General features: G+C 48.2%; 1 protein-coding gene across 4 annotated transcripts in view; it reads right to left on the reverse strand.

Moving 5' to 3' along the window:
* The window catches only part of CTIF (cap binding complex dependent translation initiation factor), a 145130-nt gene that overhangs the window by 55535 nt on the left and 73119 nt on the right, over positions 1-16476 (reverse strand). For all 4 annotated transcript variants that reach the window (XM_084224763.1, XM_084224762.1, XM_084224761.1 and 1 more), the window contains one exon: positions 11152-11228. In XM_084224763.1, coding sequence (XP_084080889.1) covers positions 11152-11228 — 77 coding nt within the window. The remainder of the gene's footprint in view (positions 1-11151; positions 11229-16476) is intronic.

The following is a 16476-nucleotide window of genomic DNA, read 5'->3' on the forward strand; positions in this document are numbered from 1 at the left end:
TGGAATGTGTCCCTGCCCATGGCATGGCGCTGGAATGAGGTGATTTTCAAGGTTCCTTCCCACCCAAACTATTCTGTGATTCCTTTTGGAGATGCACCCTTTGTTGCTCCTGAAAACATGACCTGTCCTTCCTCACTAGCTCAAATTTTCTAAATATTAGGCAGAACTGCACCTCTTATTTTAACATTTCTGCTTAGGCGCTTTCAGCTGCTTAGAAGAGTTTCTTACATCATTACATTCTAAACACTATGGTCTATCTAGATGCTAGCGTTCCTATTTTCCATTGCAGGCAAGTATCCCACCAGACTCACTTTTGTGCTTGAAAAAAAAAAAAAAAATCACTCCTGCATTTGCTTCTCTTATTCTCTTGGAGAAGAGACAGTTTTTCACAGCTACCACTATGCTGGCTCAACACCCCCACAGCTTGCTTAGCATGGATGGCTGTGATACCCCTGTTGGGTTTGGGGTGCTCCCTCTGCACCCCCCAAGTCCCCTCCAGTAAGCCTCATCAGCTCCCAGGAGGGCATGGAGAAGACAGGAGCATAAGGATGAGGATAAACCCCTGACTTCCAGATGCTGCTTCAAGGGTTCAGACCCATGTGCTGTTAAACCTAATTAATTTGATTTGGAAATCCTACTGAGTAGGAAAGGAGTGTTTCAACTAAATTCCTTCCCTTCCTCTCTCTTTCTTCTGTTCCAACAGAAGTTCAGCAATGTGCTGCAAATCATTTAGCTCAGTGCTAATTTTCAGTTCATCTCAAGCATTTAATTTTGTTCCAGCTAGAAATGGCCCTTTGGCCCTAAAATAACGTCTTGATATTGTTGTTTTTAATAAACATCCTCTCCTCTCACTGCAAAGCCCTCAGCAAATGGCCCTGAAAGAACAAAAGACATTTCTGTATTGTTTTAAGTTCTCTTCCTTTCTGAAAAACCTCAATTAAAACGGTGAAAAAGCTACTATACTCTGTAATTATGAACTCATTTCTATTCACTCGCTCAGCAGGAGAGCTTTGTCCTGTTGACCTCTGGGAATGGGTATCTAAGGCTCTTCCAAAATTTCACAGCCTTAAAAACGACACATTCATGCCAGCTGTAAAACACGTTCACCTTCACCCAGTATAACTTGAAATCTTCAAACCACAGCTGCTTCTGTGACAATTTTTACTTGTGAGAGGAGCCTTAGCGCTGGCCATGAATGGACTGGCTCTGGAAACAGTGCAACCCCTTCAAGACAGCTGACATGGGCTGTCAGCTGATTGTAAGGAGTTTTCAAACAAATACCTCGCATGTCCCACTCCTGAGTGATGGCTGGGATACTCTTTATCTTTCCAGTACAAGAAGTACCTGGCCTGAAGAGGATGCATCCCAACCTCTTGACTTGCCAATGGGATGCTTGTGGGAAGAAGTGTGGAGACTTATTTTGGTTAAGTTACATTGGGGAAAAAAATCTTGTGAGACAAAATGCTGGGACAGCTTGGTTATGTGTATCTTTAAACTCTCAGTTTAGCAAGATTAAGGAAGGGAAACCAGAGGAAAAGCCATTTTTTAATAAGAAAGGAAACAGAAAAAAGGATGATGCCTGAGAACACAGAATTAGGTAAAAATGAATGCAGAGGAGCAGATTTTAACATAAAATGAATTAGTAATGTCCTTCAAACACCAGCTAGAAAAATTGCTTTAAAGTAAGTCCTTTAAATAGGACTATAAATCATACTGCCTTAGAGACAGTTACCAACCCCCCCCATGATTTCATGTGTCCATAACACACCTCAGAACACCATTTATTTCATCTTTATGCTTAGGACCAAATCTAAGGGAACACATAAACATCCACAACACAGCTGAGGCACAGCTCATCAACCAGTTTCCCAAAATCCCACTCAACTCCAAAGGCTTGGGTCAGGTCATGTTTTGCCTGAATTGTGTAAGAAGCACCCCCGCCCTGATAACCACTCCAGGGGTCTCCTCAGACCTTAGGACAGACCAGATGAATCAACTGGACATCCACCCACCAGCCCTCTACCAGAAGAAAGAAGATGCTGCCTCTTCTGGAAGAAGTTGGTAACTGATCTGCCAGTGAGCTAGGGGTTGTAGCCTTTAAAGGGCTCAGGGCTAAACCTTTCCACTTGTGGTGACAACAGCTCTGCTGACACCTGTTTATGAAAAAAACAAGAGCAAGAAAAGGCTACTCCACACCTCACACAGGCTGCTGAGAGACCAGTGACTGCTGTGGAATCCTGCTGTCACCAGCACCAAGCCAGTTTGGCTGGCAGGCCTCAGAAGTGTCAGTGGTATACCTCTCCTATCTCACCTGCCTCTTTTTAATTCACTGTATGCTTTGTGATCGATGTGTTGAGTTATGTTTGGTCACAAAACAGGTAAAAAAAAGAACAAGGGTGCAGGTATTTACTTCACCATATAACTTAGAGCTTGGGTTGGAAAGGACCTTACAGATCATCCCATTCCACCCCCTGCAATGTGCAGAGACAGCTTCCACTACCCCAGGGTGCTCCAAGCCCCATCCAATCTGGCCATAGACATTTCCAGGGATGGGGCAGACACAACTTCTCTGGCAGCCTATGCCACCCCCACTGGGGACAATTCCTTCCCAACAGCCCATCCAACCCTGCCCTCTGGCAGTGTGAACTCATTCCTCTTTGACCTACCACTACATGACCTTCTAATGAAAGTCTCAATCCCAACTGAGAGTGGGATGCCCAGTCTCAAGTGTCTGTTCTTGCTGAAGAGAGCCCAGAAAAAAATCCTCGTCCCAGCACTCCCTCCAGTGTGAGGTGTTTTGGCTCAACTCCTCCCACATCTCTTTGTTTTTCTGACTTCCTTGGTTCTGGTCAACATAGGAAGGCAAAATAAAGCAAGGAAATATGTTCTCTATAAGATGAACAGGCTAACTTTTCTTATGTGGGGGAGAAGCATCCTCCAAAGTTCACTGAACACATCCCCTCTGAGCATAATAGGAAGTTGGGCCTCCAGTTCATATCTGGTCTACGTAGTTATGGACACACAAAGTGGGATCCAGCTGGCAGTGACACTGGAGATGCCTTACAGCATTTTGTTTGGCTTCCAGCCATTGTGGTGCTGGTATCATAAGGTCTGGTGTCTGACAGCTCCTTGCATGGAGTTTGAGACAAGCTAGGGCACCTAAAATAGCACCTGTGATCATGGAGGAGAAGCCCAGCAGTCTCTGATAAAACTGAACACTGAATGAGGTCTCCTGTGTTCCCTGCAAAGCCTTGGATTTAAGATAGGCTGCTCTACTAACCTTCTCCACAGTTGTAGAGCCACCAGGAGCTCCTGTTCACTCCAAAATGCTCACAGAAATTACAGAATCACACAGTGGTTTGGGTCGGAAGGGGCTTTTCAAGATCACATTTTTCCACCCCTGCCATGGGGAGGGACACCTTCCACCAGACCAGGCTGCTCCAAACCTGGCCTGGAACACTTGTGAAGAACCATCAGTGACAGCAACTCATTGACCTCCAGACCACACAGTAAAAAGAAAATACTGAGTTTTCATAAAAACCACCTCCACCATAGCGGCCACCACAGCCACACACTTAAGTTCTGGATTTTTTTTGCTGGAGCAATTATTTTGCTGCCCATAACACCAGAAACGAGAGCAGCAGCTGGGTGGAGATCCTCTACTCAGCCTGCCACGGCTTGAGACACGGGTGACAGGGAAAAACAAATTCCCCAGTGGATGCTAAATACCAACTGCTCCACCTCACTGCTCCTGGTGTTTTACATGGAGCACTCAGAGGATGGGAGGACCCCATATGTGCAGCTCTGGGGATGGTGCTGGGGCAGGTGACTTGCTCTTAGATAAGTTGACCCAGGACTGATGCTACATATAAATTTGGCTGAACTTCAGATGGCTTCTGCAGAGCTGTTGAATCATCTGTGCCCTGAAGGTACCAGGGCTCAGATTACTGCACAGGGATATCAGAGAATCCTAGAATGGGTTCATTTGGAAGGGGCCTTAAAGCTCATGTTGCTCCATCCCTGCCATAGGCAGGGACATCTTCCACTGTCCCAGGCTGCTCCAAGCCCCACCCAACCTGGCCTTGGACACTTTCAGGGATCCAGGGGCAGCCACAGCTGCTCTGGGCACCCTGGGCCAGGGCCTGCCCAACCTTACAGTCAAGAATTGCTCCTCAATACCTAATCTAATCCTGCGCTCTGACAGTTTAAAGCCAATGCCCTTTGCCATGCTGTGTTCTGCTCACTAAGCCACAGTTAAAGGCAGCATAAGGTGTTGATGGAACCAAAGAACCTCCAGAGCTCACCTCCACATGTTGCCTCCTGACAAGAAACTGCAGTGCTGCCCAGCAGCTCCACGCATGTCTGAGTCTCACCAGCTGCATGTCCATTGGGTGTCAGGAGGTGGCTTTTTGATGATTTGAGGATTATTCCTTCAATGGTGAGCCCTGTGCAGGCTTTATTCTCAACAGCCTGCTCCCCCAGGAGTGGGGTCTCTGTGCTTTTCCCCTGGCAGAGCCTTCTCCTCAGCTCCTGGAAGGAAGAGCAGTGGGGCAGGGTGATGCCACCACATCTGGCCAGCGTGGCTGTGTAGGTCAAGAGGGCTCCTGCTTGACCCTTCCTCATATAATCTCTGCCCTGCTCCATCACCACCTTACCCAGAGGGCAGCTGCTGGACCAACCAGATCCAACTGATAAGAGGTCTTACCCAATAGCCTCATGAGAGGGCATGGGTGTTAACTACAAATACAGGGAGGAATGACTTTGTGCTGCTGCAACTCCTTCCAGTTCCCTCCATCTGTTACTCCCTGGGTGTCAACCAGACCTTCCTCTGACTTCCAGTCTTAGTTAAATGGCCAGTTTTATCCACTTGCTGCTCATAACAGTGTGTTTCTTCAGCAGAAACTGCCCTTCTGCCTGTGCACCTTTTACCCCTGGGTACCTTGACAGCATCTGCATCAGCCCCCAGCCTCTGCCAGACAAGGCTAAACCAGCTGACACGTGTGAATCAGCATTTCCTTCTCTGAGGTCTCAAGTTTATTTATCTTTCACTTCCCTGGGTGACTCTGGATCCTCTTATTAACAAACAGAAGGGAAAAAAAAAGGCAGAAAACTTTTGCTTTCCATTTTATCTCATCTTAAATCCCCCTTGCTCATGGCTCCATCTCACTCTGGCACCACATGGTCCTGCAAGTCCCACCCGAGCCTGTATCTTGCCCCTAAATGAGGAGACCTTGCCCTTGAAGGAGCAAGCTGGGCCAAGCTGATTCCTGTGGTGTTTTACGACAGGGTGAAGCGGCAGAGTGCCTTTATGGTGTTTTGAAAGGAAATTGTACAGGAACAATGTCCTGAGCAGCGTGGCTATTGAAAACCCTTCACAAAAGGAGTTTGTCACAAGAGGAAAAGCAGCTTAATCAGTTGAACTAATCACTGTAGGTGGCTGAGTGTCCCCGAGGATCTGTAAAATTAAATATAATGGGAAAAGAAATATATCACAGCTTGCCTACGCTCCTCAGTGGAGCCGCCAGCGGATATGGGACATTGCCTGCCTGGCCCTGAGCCCACCATGACCATCCTTTGGGCTGTCCCTAGGCAGAACCACCTCCCTGAAGACCCACAAGGCTGGGCTGGGATGAGCCCCAGGAGGTGTAGGCCCTGACTGGGGAGTTGGGACAGGGATGCCCACTCGGTGTGCTCACCCCAGATAACCCAGTGTGCGGCGTGGGCGTCAGCAGGAGGGTCATGGTGCTTACACAACCCTCCTGCTTCAGGAAGAGGAAACTGTCCCTGACAGCCACCCGGGGCTCTCCAGGGAAGGAGGATATTTCTGCCTCCCTCAGCTCTGAATCTAATTAAGTCCAGAAAACACATACACACAGAAAAAAATAATCCAGACTGTTTTTTCCTGATCATTTAAGTGCAAAGCCAAGTTAATGCAAGGAAGTAAATAAAGTCAGACAACGCTAGAGAAAATTTGGGGACATTTCTGTAATTCCATTCTTGAAATCTTTAAGTATTTGGGGCATGCTAAAAGGACATGGGGAGAGCTCCTGAGCCTCTTCGCTCCCAACCCTTCCCTCCATGTATGAGCCAGGAGGACCTATGCAGCCTTCTGCTGCAGCTCCCCACACAGGGTTTCATGTAGGGTGGACTCCCCAGGTGCAGAAACACCCCTCTTAAAATCTCATCCAACAGGAGAAGGAGGAGATGACACAAAGCTCAGTCACAGCTGAAGGTGATGATCCTTCACTTGAGGCTGGCTGTGATGCCCAACAATCCTGGCTGGGACAGGCAGGGCAGCACCTCATAGCTTTGGTCACTCAAAGCCTGAAGACACATCAGCTGCACAGAAGCACAAGAGATTGCTACTTTTTCTACTGAAAAAAAGATTTCAGGGGCCTTTTGCGAAGAAGGTATTGATTAACTCTTGGGCTTTTACTCCATTCTCTCCAGGACATAGGGTTGTTCTTCTCTCTGCCATCCTTTCCTGTTCTTGGCCCCAGACAAAGACAACCAAAAGAGCCATGTGTTACCAGTCAGCATGTGTGCACACCCAAGGATTTGCTTTTGCTAAGCTATTCAGCCTGATCTGTCATTTGAATCCAACAAGATGTTGGATCAATGTGATTTCAATGGTGAAAACTTGTTAAGACTTCCCCAAAAACCCTTTCCTGGTCGTAAGGAAAACTGTTCCCTTCCTCAAGAGACCCAGAACCATTTCAGTACTGTTAACCAGAAGACCAAGAAGTAGGTACAACCCCACCTGTCCTATTGCAATTCCATGTATTTAAACTTCATATATTCCCTGTAAAGTCCACCTGAACATGCAATGTTTTTTATCATTCCTCCAAGGCTGGGACAAACCACTGTCCATGTATTTCCATGCATTTCCAGGCCAAAAAATTGAGCCAGCTGGACTCTCCATACCAAACACATCACACCAGGAGGCCATGGGAAATGGAGGAAACTTGGGCAACACAGTCAGCTTGTAATGCTTAAAAATAGGGGGTTTGGGAACTTTTTGAAAAACAAGGGGCCAAACTCAGAGCCCACCTGCCCAAGGAGATCACATCCCACACAGCTTGTGCTGTGGCAGCAGGGAGGCACTGAGTTGGGAGGGGTTTGAGGAGAGGACTTGAGAAATGTGGGGTCTGTTTTGCTCCTCATTCCACACTACCTTCCTTCTTGCAGGAGAGGCCGTGCCACCACCCAGAAAAACTCAGTCCTTCCCTAGAGGTGGCTCCTCTTGGAAGGTTAAACTAAGATCCCAGCAAGCAGTGGTGCCCTCCATCACCCTCATCAGGAGGTGGCAGTCACACCTTCTGACTCTAAGCCAACAGAGAGGACACTGTCTGCAGGATTTCTGCCAGGAGAGGTGGGGAGTGATACCCCTACAGCTCTGATCATAAGTTCTTTGCAGGAAGGGCCCCACTACCTCCTGTAGGCTTTTACAGCACCATGTGCAACCAAACCCTGCAGCAGATGTGGCTCTGATGTTGATTGCTGTGATGGAAAATGTGCCCATTTTTTAAAATGGCATCTAATTCACTCTTCATGCCTATCTTATGCAACAAATGAAGCATGCATCCATGGAAAATCATAGGATCCCAGGATGATCTGGCTAGGAAGGGACCTTGAAGACCATTCAGCTCCAGAAGCAGGGATATCTTCCACTAGGCCAGGTTACTCAGAGCCTCATCCAACCTGGCCTTGAACACTTTGAAGGGTAAGGCACCCACAGAAATGCAAAAAAATGGTTGGGGAACACGAAACCAGCACATTGCACAAAGAGAGAGCTGTGGGTCACTTCCTTGGGGTAGCTTCTCCTGAAGGGAGGGAAAGGTGTGTGGCAGAGACCTCAGGGTAGGTGAACTGTGCTCCTCCACAACACAGGGACAGCATTTCCCAAGGAAAGGTAATGGGAAGGAAGCAGGGACGGGCACTATTTATAGCAGGGCTGCACATCAGCGTTATTCTGCATGTGAAACAAAAGGTGCTTCACTAGCCCAACACTGTGCCCATCTGAATGTCACTGTCAGGGAGACCAGAGAAGCCCACACGCTCTGGGAGGGAATCAGTGCCATTTGTAAGACCAGGTGGGATAAAAAGGACAGATTTCTGGGTACAATCTGCTTTATTGTTTTTTTTGGTAACAGCTGTGTTTAATATAAAGCTCCAATCAACCCAAAGGTTACCTACCACCAGGCAAGGCCAGCTGGACCTGTGCATCGAGCAGAGATCAAACTGGGGGTTGACACTTCGACCCAAGCTGGATGGTCACTTGTAAGGGTGACTCCTGCACCTGGCAGGAGGATGGCCAGCATGGTCACCAGGGATTTGTCAGCCTTGGATGAGGCAAGTGCTGGGTCAGAAGAACCCATGCACCCCATACAGGCATTACTTGTGGGGCCCAGGGTGCTGCTCCAGGACCCACCAGCTTCAGAAGAGGAAAAGCTGCCCCATGAAAACCAGACCCAGGTGTGCTCAGGACTTTGGGGCCACATCTGCTTCTAACCAACTTAGCAGGACAGCCTCTTGTCTTCTTGCAAATCTACTGCATGGCAGCTCTACTTCCATCTTTGGCTGCTACCAATTCCTCTCTAGGAAACCAGACCTTCCTCCCTTGGGTCCAGGCATCCAGAGCTGCTTCCCAGCCCCTTCCCAACCCATGCATCACCAAATGGCCCCAATAGGCTTTTTCTGAGCCTCACTGCCTCTGATGTCCCATCCATACTCCTGAAATTTTGACTCTCTCCATATCCAGATGAGGTTTTAAACAAAAATCCCATGACTCCTGACTGTTTTGCCTAACATAAAACCTTACCCTGAGGAATTTTTATATCACCTGTGTGGCTCCACCAGCTCTGGAATGGAGCTTTTCTGCCCCAGAGTGATGCCTGGGACATTAAGGTAATAGCACTGCAATAAAGTGTAAACAGCTTTGTAGTCTGTGTTCTGATACAATCTTGGTTTTTTCCTATTCCCTTTCCTCCCCCCACCTCCCCCCCAATTCCTGCCCTTTTTTTTCCCTACTCCTGTCATGCTTTCCACATAAAATAAACATTCTGAGAGCTAACTCACTGCTAGAAATCAATTTTAAGGAGCAAGTGCTCTCTTGTAGCAACTCAAGTAACACTAAAGGGACTAAACCTCCCCTCCTAGTCCCAAATGCACCACAGAGAAAAGGGGATGCTGAAAACCTCCAGCAGCAAAACAAGTGGCATGGGGAGGGAGAGGCTGCTGAGGTTTCAAGGTGAAGGAAGGGGATGGGAACCATGCCTTTTCCTTTTAAATAATTACTTAAAAAAATGCTTTTTCACTCCAGCTCCCTGTACTCAGGCCTCTCAACTTCTTGAAATTGAAACAAATGTGGTTTTCTAGCTAAGATTTGATAGCACTGTGGAGGACTTGGGCAAAAGTGCATACCCTCTGCTCTTTCCACTTTATTTCATTTCTGACTGCTTAGGGCTGAAATGACCCCATGTCTCCTCCGGAATGATGCTGGATCAATTGGATTTTAAGGCTTTTTTCTCTTCCCCATGGACATTATCCCAGAGCTATTGGACAGGGCTGTATCTCACCCTGTGATCTTCCAACCCCAGCCAAAGGCAGTTTCTTTTGCTATCTCTCCTTGCCATCTGTGCAGGAGGCAGGGATGCCCTGGAGGACTGAATGCTTCTGTCTGCTGATGGCTTATCTGAAGGGACCAGAAAGAAAAAAAGGAACAGAAATGCACATCTGTTTTGTTTCCTTCCATCCTTCCAACTGGCAAGATTTTTGGATGAGAGGGAAGAACCAACCCACAGCTCCATGGTTCATCACAGCCTTGAGCATGGGGCTTCAGGAAGAAGACCTCTTGGCCCTGAGAGTCTCCTCTCCCAAACCATCAAGCACTCTTCGCATGGCAGAAGGCCAGAGACGGGAACGGAACCCCCTAAACTCCACTGTGGTTCCCCAGAGGAGCCCAGCCCAGTGCTCCAGTTAAGCCCACCTAGCTCAGTCTTGCAACGCAGCAGACTTGGCTATAACCATGTTCTGGAGATCACAGGGCTGCAACCTAGCTGAAATACGACCTTTTCGCACCCACCTCAAATAACAAGACTAGATTGGCTTTTTGAATTGTCTACAGCTAAAAAGGAGGGAGTCCCCAAAAGGAGAGGAAACAGTTTGCTGCTAACAAACCATCCTGCCACAGAAGAATGTTTATAGGTTGCCTGAGAAAAAACTTTTTAGCTCTTTTTTTGGTCCCTCAGTGAAGTTTAGGAAAATCAAACCATGCAGAGTTAATTACATCCTAGCTGTTTGTGAGACAAGAAGTGATGGCAAGATTTGAGAACACACTCCAAGGTCTCTGCAGGACTTCACCAAAAATGCCCCCTGTGACAACTCAGGTACGGACTACAGTTTATTCCAGGAGAAAGCACTGGACACTTCTTCTCCTGTTCAATCATTTTCCAAAGTCGTGGTTTTAGAACTGCTTTATTGCCCTGGGTGTGTTGTCTCAGCTGGAGCAGAACAAGTCAGCAGAAATAAAGCTGCATGTACAACTAATTCCCTTATTCCTCACTTCTTTTCACATTTAACCATAGTCACGATTCCCATCAAGGACTTTAGATTCCCTCATATAATTGAATATGCATTTTACACAATTAAATGTACAATTGACTCGATTAAATTAACTCAGTGGATTGAAATCACCAATGCCACAGGAATTTGGCTGCCTGCACAGCACATCCCCTCCTTCCCACAGACACCTGAGGCTGGCTGTGACCCCCTCTGAACCAAGCCATACCCACTTTCCAGACAACCCTGAAACTCAGCAAATTTTGATTTTTAATAGAAAAAGAGGAAGCAAATCCCAAGGACTCAAGCTTTTACAGACAACAAATTGCCAGCTGCCTCTTTGAGTACAAGTAGGGGGATCTGGCTATGCAGGCATAAATTCAAGGGGAAGAGAAGGTCCTTAAGGCACTCCTGGATCAATGCAGGACACATCCGAAAATATTTTCAGGATGTTAGTGCTGAAATAAGAGTTTCTGCATTAACACTTCTGAACAGCAGCACTGTCCAAAGACTCACCACAAGGCAGTTGAGGAAGATGTGCAATGAAGATGAGATTTTAAAAACCCCAAACACTGAAGAAGTTTCACCTACCTCCGGTCGTTTCTCCTCCTTCTGAACAGTTTTTTGGTGTGTGCGATTTCAGCTTCATGAGGCAATGGATGGTAACCCTGTAAAACAGAGGGAAAAGCAGCCATCAGCTCTAGGAGGCACCAGCATGAAAGGGGTGAGAGTGAGACAGAGCTGGATAGCCAGCATGTGAGCCTGGTAAAGAAACAGCTCCCCCAAACATCCTTACAACATCCCAGACCCCACAAAAGCAGGTCTGAAAATGCACAGATGTGTTGCACCTCTCAGGGCTGTTGCAAGAAGTAGGGAATGAAGTTATCTGCAATTTCTGTATAGAAGAAACCACACAGGGCAAATGACTGGATCACATATGCATAAATCCCATACACACGATGGACACGGAATTCACCCACTTCACACATGACATACGAAGCCATCCAATTTCCCTGGGCTGCTTCCTTTGTGTATTTATCCAAAATCCAGCTGTAAAAATGTCTGTGAAGGAAGATGCTCAGCATTATTTTGAGGATACCTGGGGAAACCAGTAGGAGCCACAGCTTGTAGGTCTGCCAGGGCTGTGCCCTCACCCCAGTAGGAAGGGAACAACCACATCAGAAGCACCTCACTGAGCCTGCCCACCATGAATGAGTCAGCCTATGCCACCCCTGCAGCAAGGACAGGTGGGACCCACCTCACAGGTAACAACTGACGTGACAAGGATGGTAAATCATGAGCCCAAGCCCAAGATGAAGGAGAGCAGATTTACATGAGATTAAAGGCAGAAATTTTTTACTAGTAATTAGGGAGAAAGTCTTTACTGTGAGGGTGCTGAGGCCCTGGCCCAGGGTGCCCAGAGCAGCTGTGGCTGTCCCTGGATCCCTGGAAGTGTCCAAGGCCAGGCTGGACAGGGCTTGGAGCCACCTGGGCTATCAGAAGGCGTCCCCGCCCATGGCAGGGGAGTTGAAATGAGATGACCTTAAAGTCCCTTCCTACCCAAACCAATCTAGGATTCTGTGATTCCAAGACAAGGCAGTGGCAGAGCTGTGTGTTACTCCAGCTGCTGCCTTTCCAGAGCCCTCTTTCCACTGAAGGTGCCGACTCTGACGTGGTCTGTTCATCTGATAAGGGGGCTGCTGTATTTACTATCCTACTATGGGCATGATGAGGCTTTGTTAATGCTCACACATAGCTCTGAAGTTCCTGGATGAAAGGCCCTACGTAAGTACAAAGTATCATTTATTTTCCAGGGACCACAGAGCTGTCATAACTGTAATGAATTTTATTTATGCAGTATTGTCCTTCCCCAGCTGGCAATAAAAGCCCTGTAAAAGTTGCTCCTTTTGTTTCCATCACTATCTATCTCAGCCTGGAGCTCCAGCCACTGCTGGGAATCACCATGTGCAAGGGGCCATGAGGGAGCAGCCTGGGCAAGGGCAAGGGTTGGGTGGGGAAGTGCCTCATTAAGCAGATTTGTGACACTGGCATGACAACATAACACACTGACTTCAGAAAAAGGTAGCTCTCTCTTTGTGCAAAGAGCCTTTAGAAATAGCAGTTGATTTCAGTAGCAGTTGCTGAGACAATAGTATTTTGAGTTTCTCCAGGGGAAGATGTAATGGAGGAGGAAGGTTCCTGGGGATGATGAATTTAGGCCAGAGAAGGCACCACCAAGTTGAGGACAGATGAATTTAGGGCAGAGAAGGCACCACCAAGCTGAGGACAGACAGGGTTTATTGTGACCATCCATCCTGAGCAAAAGGCCTGGAGGAACTGCTGCTGCAGCAACACCACAGCTCCCACAGCAGCTGGAGCCTTCCCATTCTCTTCTCCAGGCTTCAAGCCATAAGGAACTCACTGAGCCAAAATATAAAGCTATTAGGAAAGATCCAAAGCAGAGCTACAATGATGGTGAGGGGTCCAGAGGGGCCGCATGAAAAAGTGTCTGAGGGCACTGTGCTTGTTCAGCCTCAAGAAGAGACTGAGGCCAGACTCACTGGGGTCTGCAGCTCCTCCCAAGGGACAGCTCCAATCTCTGCTCTCTGTGACAGGGACAGGACCCAGGGAATGGCTGGAGCTGTGCCAGGGAGGGCTAGGTTGGGTATCAGGGAAAGGCTCTTCCCCAGAGGGTGCTGGCACTGCCCAGGCTCCCCAGGGATGGGCACAGCCCCGAGGCTGCCAGAGCTCCAGGAGCCTTTGGACAGCACTGCCAGGGATGGACAGGGTGGGATTGCTGGGGGTCTGTGCAGGGCAGGAGCTGGGCTGGGTGATCCTGGTGGGTCCCTTCCAGCTCAGAATACCCTAGAATTCCATGATTCTGCAATAGCTTAAAATCACAGAATCCCAGAACAGTTCAGGTTAGAAAGAACCTTAAAGATCATCCAGTTCCAACCCACCTGCCATTGCCAGGGACCACCTACAAGACCAGGGTGCTCCTACTGAAACTGCTTCACTGCTGAGGGCTGTCGTTTGGTTCTTCCTCATCACCCACTTTCCCCATCATTTATTTTTACTGAAGGCATAGCAAAAGCTTGATACCTCTGAGATCTCTGTTCCTTTGAAAAAATAACTTGAAATTGGCCAACAGATACCAAACTGAATGAGGAAAGGAGGGGAAGGAGGAGACACACACAGTCCAACCCCATCAGCACAGCTAGTTTAGGAAATGAGGCTAAAAATAGTACAATAATTAGCGAGGCTGTTTCTAAATGTTGTACTACCACAGCAGGGTAATGCTTGGGGTGTTTTTAAGAATTTAAGCTGCATTGCAGACACATGTGCAAATACAATTATCTCAGAAAAATGAAACTATTTCCACTCCACACAAGGACCAATTTCCTCTAGTGAAGACCTCATTAAAGCCTTAGGAGCTGCCTTTCTGCTCTTTCCAACTAGAAACCATAATACAGTGGTGCATTCCTGCATGTCCTCCTTGCAGAGAAGCCCTATGCTTCCACAGACTTCTACCCACCAGCAGCTGACGTCAACGGGATGAGAGATGAATTAATTATATGGGAATAAGTTCCTAATCCGAGGAGCACTCCTGGACGCTGTCTGTGCTTGAACAGAGGAGAACTTCGTGTCCCCATTTACGAAAATCAAACCTTTCCTTTCTCCAGCTGAGCAGTTCCCTTCCTCAGTCCTCGTTGTGAGACAATGTTTTGGAAAAAAACAGTCACTGATCCCTACTCTTGTCTATTTTGGTACCTAAACAAAGCTAAATTTGGAAGGGAGAAAAGTTGACTTTTTTTTTTTTTTTTTTTTTTTTTTTTTTTTTTTGTTTTTTTTTTTTTGTGCTGTGAGCTGATGCAAAAGGAAGTATCAGCAAATTGCAAGCAGGGCGGAGTGGCTGGAGAAGACCAAAGGTGATGGGTGGGTGGGGTAGAATCCCAAGGGCATGGTGAGAGCTTTGATAACATAGCCCTTGTCTTGAGGCTGCTGCCCACTATGGGTCATGCAGCACAGCCGTGGAAGTGCCTTGAGCAAAGCCAGCTCACTGAGGACAATGTGAATCTGAAATGCAGCTCTTCCATCTTTCAGCAGACACAAACCTTCTGAAGTCAAAACCCCCGAATAGAGCCAAAGGAAAACATCTCTCAAGGCAGAAGACCACCACAGCTCTGCAGTGGATCTACAAGAGGGATGGGTTTTTCTCCTGCTTTGGCCAGAAACACCATGCTCAGATGCCCATGGTTTTCATAGGCAGGATTGCAACTTCTCAGTGGGCAGTAAAATCACATTTGGTCTCCTTTCCACAAGGGTTTTATCTTGATATTTATTCACAGGTGGCTGGAGAAGGTAACAAAGTATTTCAGTGCTGCTGGTTCTGAAAACCATGGGTGTGGGAAAAGTAAAGCACAAGGAGCCCATGGTCACTGAAAGATTTGCTACTAGGACTAATTTTCAGTTTTGGAGCTAAACACTCTGTGGTTTGCATGGTGGGAAGCTTGGAGCAGAACCTGAGATGCCCAGGGGACTTCTAATGCACATATGCTCCAATTTAAATCATAAACATACATGCTCTAACAAAATGGGCCAAAAGCTCTGGAAAAGAAGGGCTGTTCAGGAATGGTCTGCCCTCTGGGCCAGTCCCCAAGAGATCAGCTGTGCTGTGACGTGCACATAAGTTTTTAGATTTTTTGAGGAAAACAACTGTTGGAGAAGGTGATGTCTGGCAAGCTCAGGTGACAGTGGTATGGCCAGCTAGGGCACTCTGTCATCTATTGGAATTGCTGCAAACAGAAGACACAGGCAGGTTTGAAGGCCCTGTGCTCTCTTTTTGTGCTTCACCTTCCTAATGAAGGTGTCTGTCCAACCTTCATCCCCATCCACCTTCCTGTGGGAATACAAAAAGCTGCTCCCCAGGCACATTTACATCAAAGCTCAATGAAGGAACAAACAAAAAGCTTTCAAGACCTCACTGGCATTCTGCAGCAACCCAAGAGCCTCCACCTCTTTCCCCACCGATACCTGCCCCTCCCCAGCAACATCCCTCTGCTGATCCCACTCCACCACACACTCCAGCTCAGTAGCCTGTGGGATCCTGGCTTGGGAGGGACACGAGGAAGAGGGGTAGGAACAGAGCAGGGAAATTCTTGGGTTTAGTGCTACCCTCCTACAAAAAAGACTTTGCTATGATTTTTTCTTATGTCTCCTTTGCAGCAGGATCATCTGAAGAAGCTGGAGAAGGGCACTAGCTTTGCCTTTTTTACTGGGGATGGCAAACTAGTAGAATCTTAGAGTGCTTTGGGTTGAAAAGGACCTTAAAGACCATCTAGTTCCACCCCTCTGTGAGTAATGGGGGAGCCACAGCTGCTCTGGGCACCCTGGGCCAGGGCCTGCCCACCCTCCCAGCCAGCAATTCCTCATTCCCAATATCCCATCTGTCCCTGCCCTCTGGCCCTGGGAAGCCATTCCCTGGCTGCTGTCCCTCCCTGCCTTGTGCCCAGTCTCTGTGCAGCTCTCCTGGAGCCCCTTGAGGCCCTGGCAGGGGCTCTGAGGTGTCCCTGGAGCCTTCTCTTGTGCAGGTGAGCAGCCCCAGCTGTGCCAGGCTGGCTCCAGAGCACAGGGGCTCCAGCCCTGGCAGCATCTCCGTGCCCTCCTCTGCACTGGCTCCAGCAGCTCCAGGTCCTTGTGCTGTTGGAGCCAGGGCTGGGGCAGCTCTGCAGGTGGGGTCTCAGCTGAGCCCAGGGACACAGGGGCAGAATCCCCCCTGCCCTGCTGCCCACGCTGGGGGACCAGCCCAGGGCAGGGGGGGTTCAGGCTGGGGCAGGTCCAGCCTCCCTTCCATGAACACTCCCAAGTCACAATTTGATTGCAGGAACGAGGCTGATCTTTTTCCTGCCACTGATT

This window comes from Fringilla coelebs (assembly GCF_963513975.1).
Source record: "Fringilla coelebs genome assembly, chromosome: Z".
Taxonomy (NCBI): Eukaryota; Metazoa; Chordata; class Aves; order Passeriformes; family Fringillidae; genus Fringilla; species Fringilla coelebs.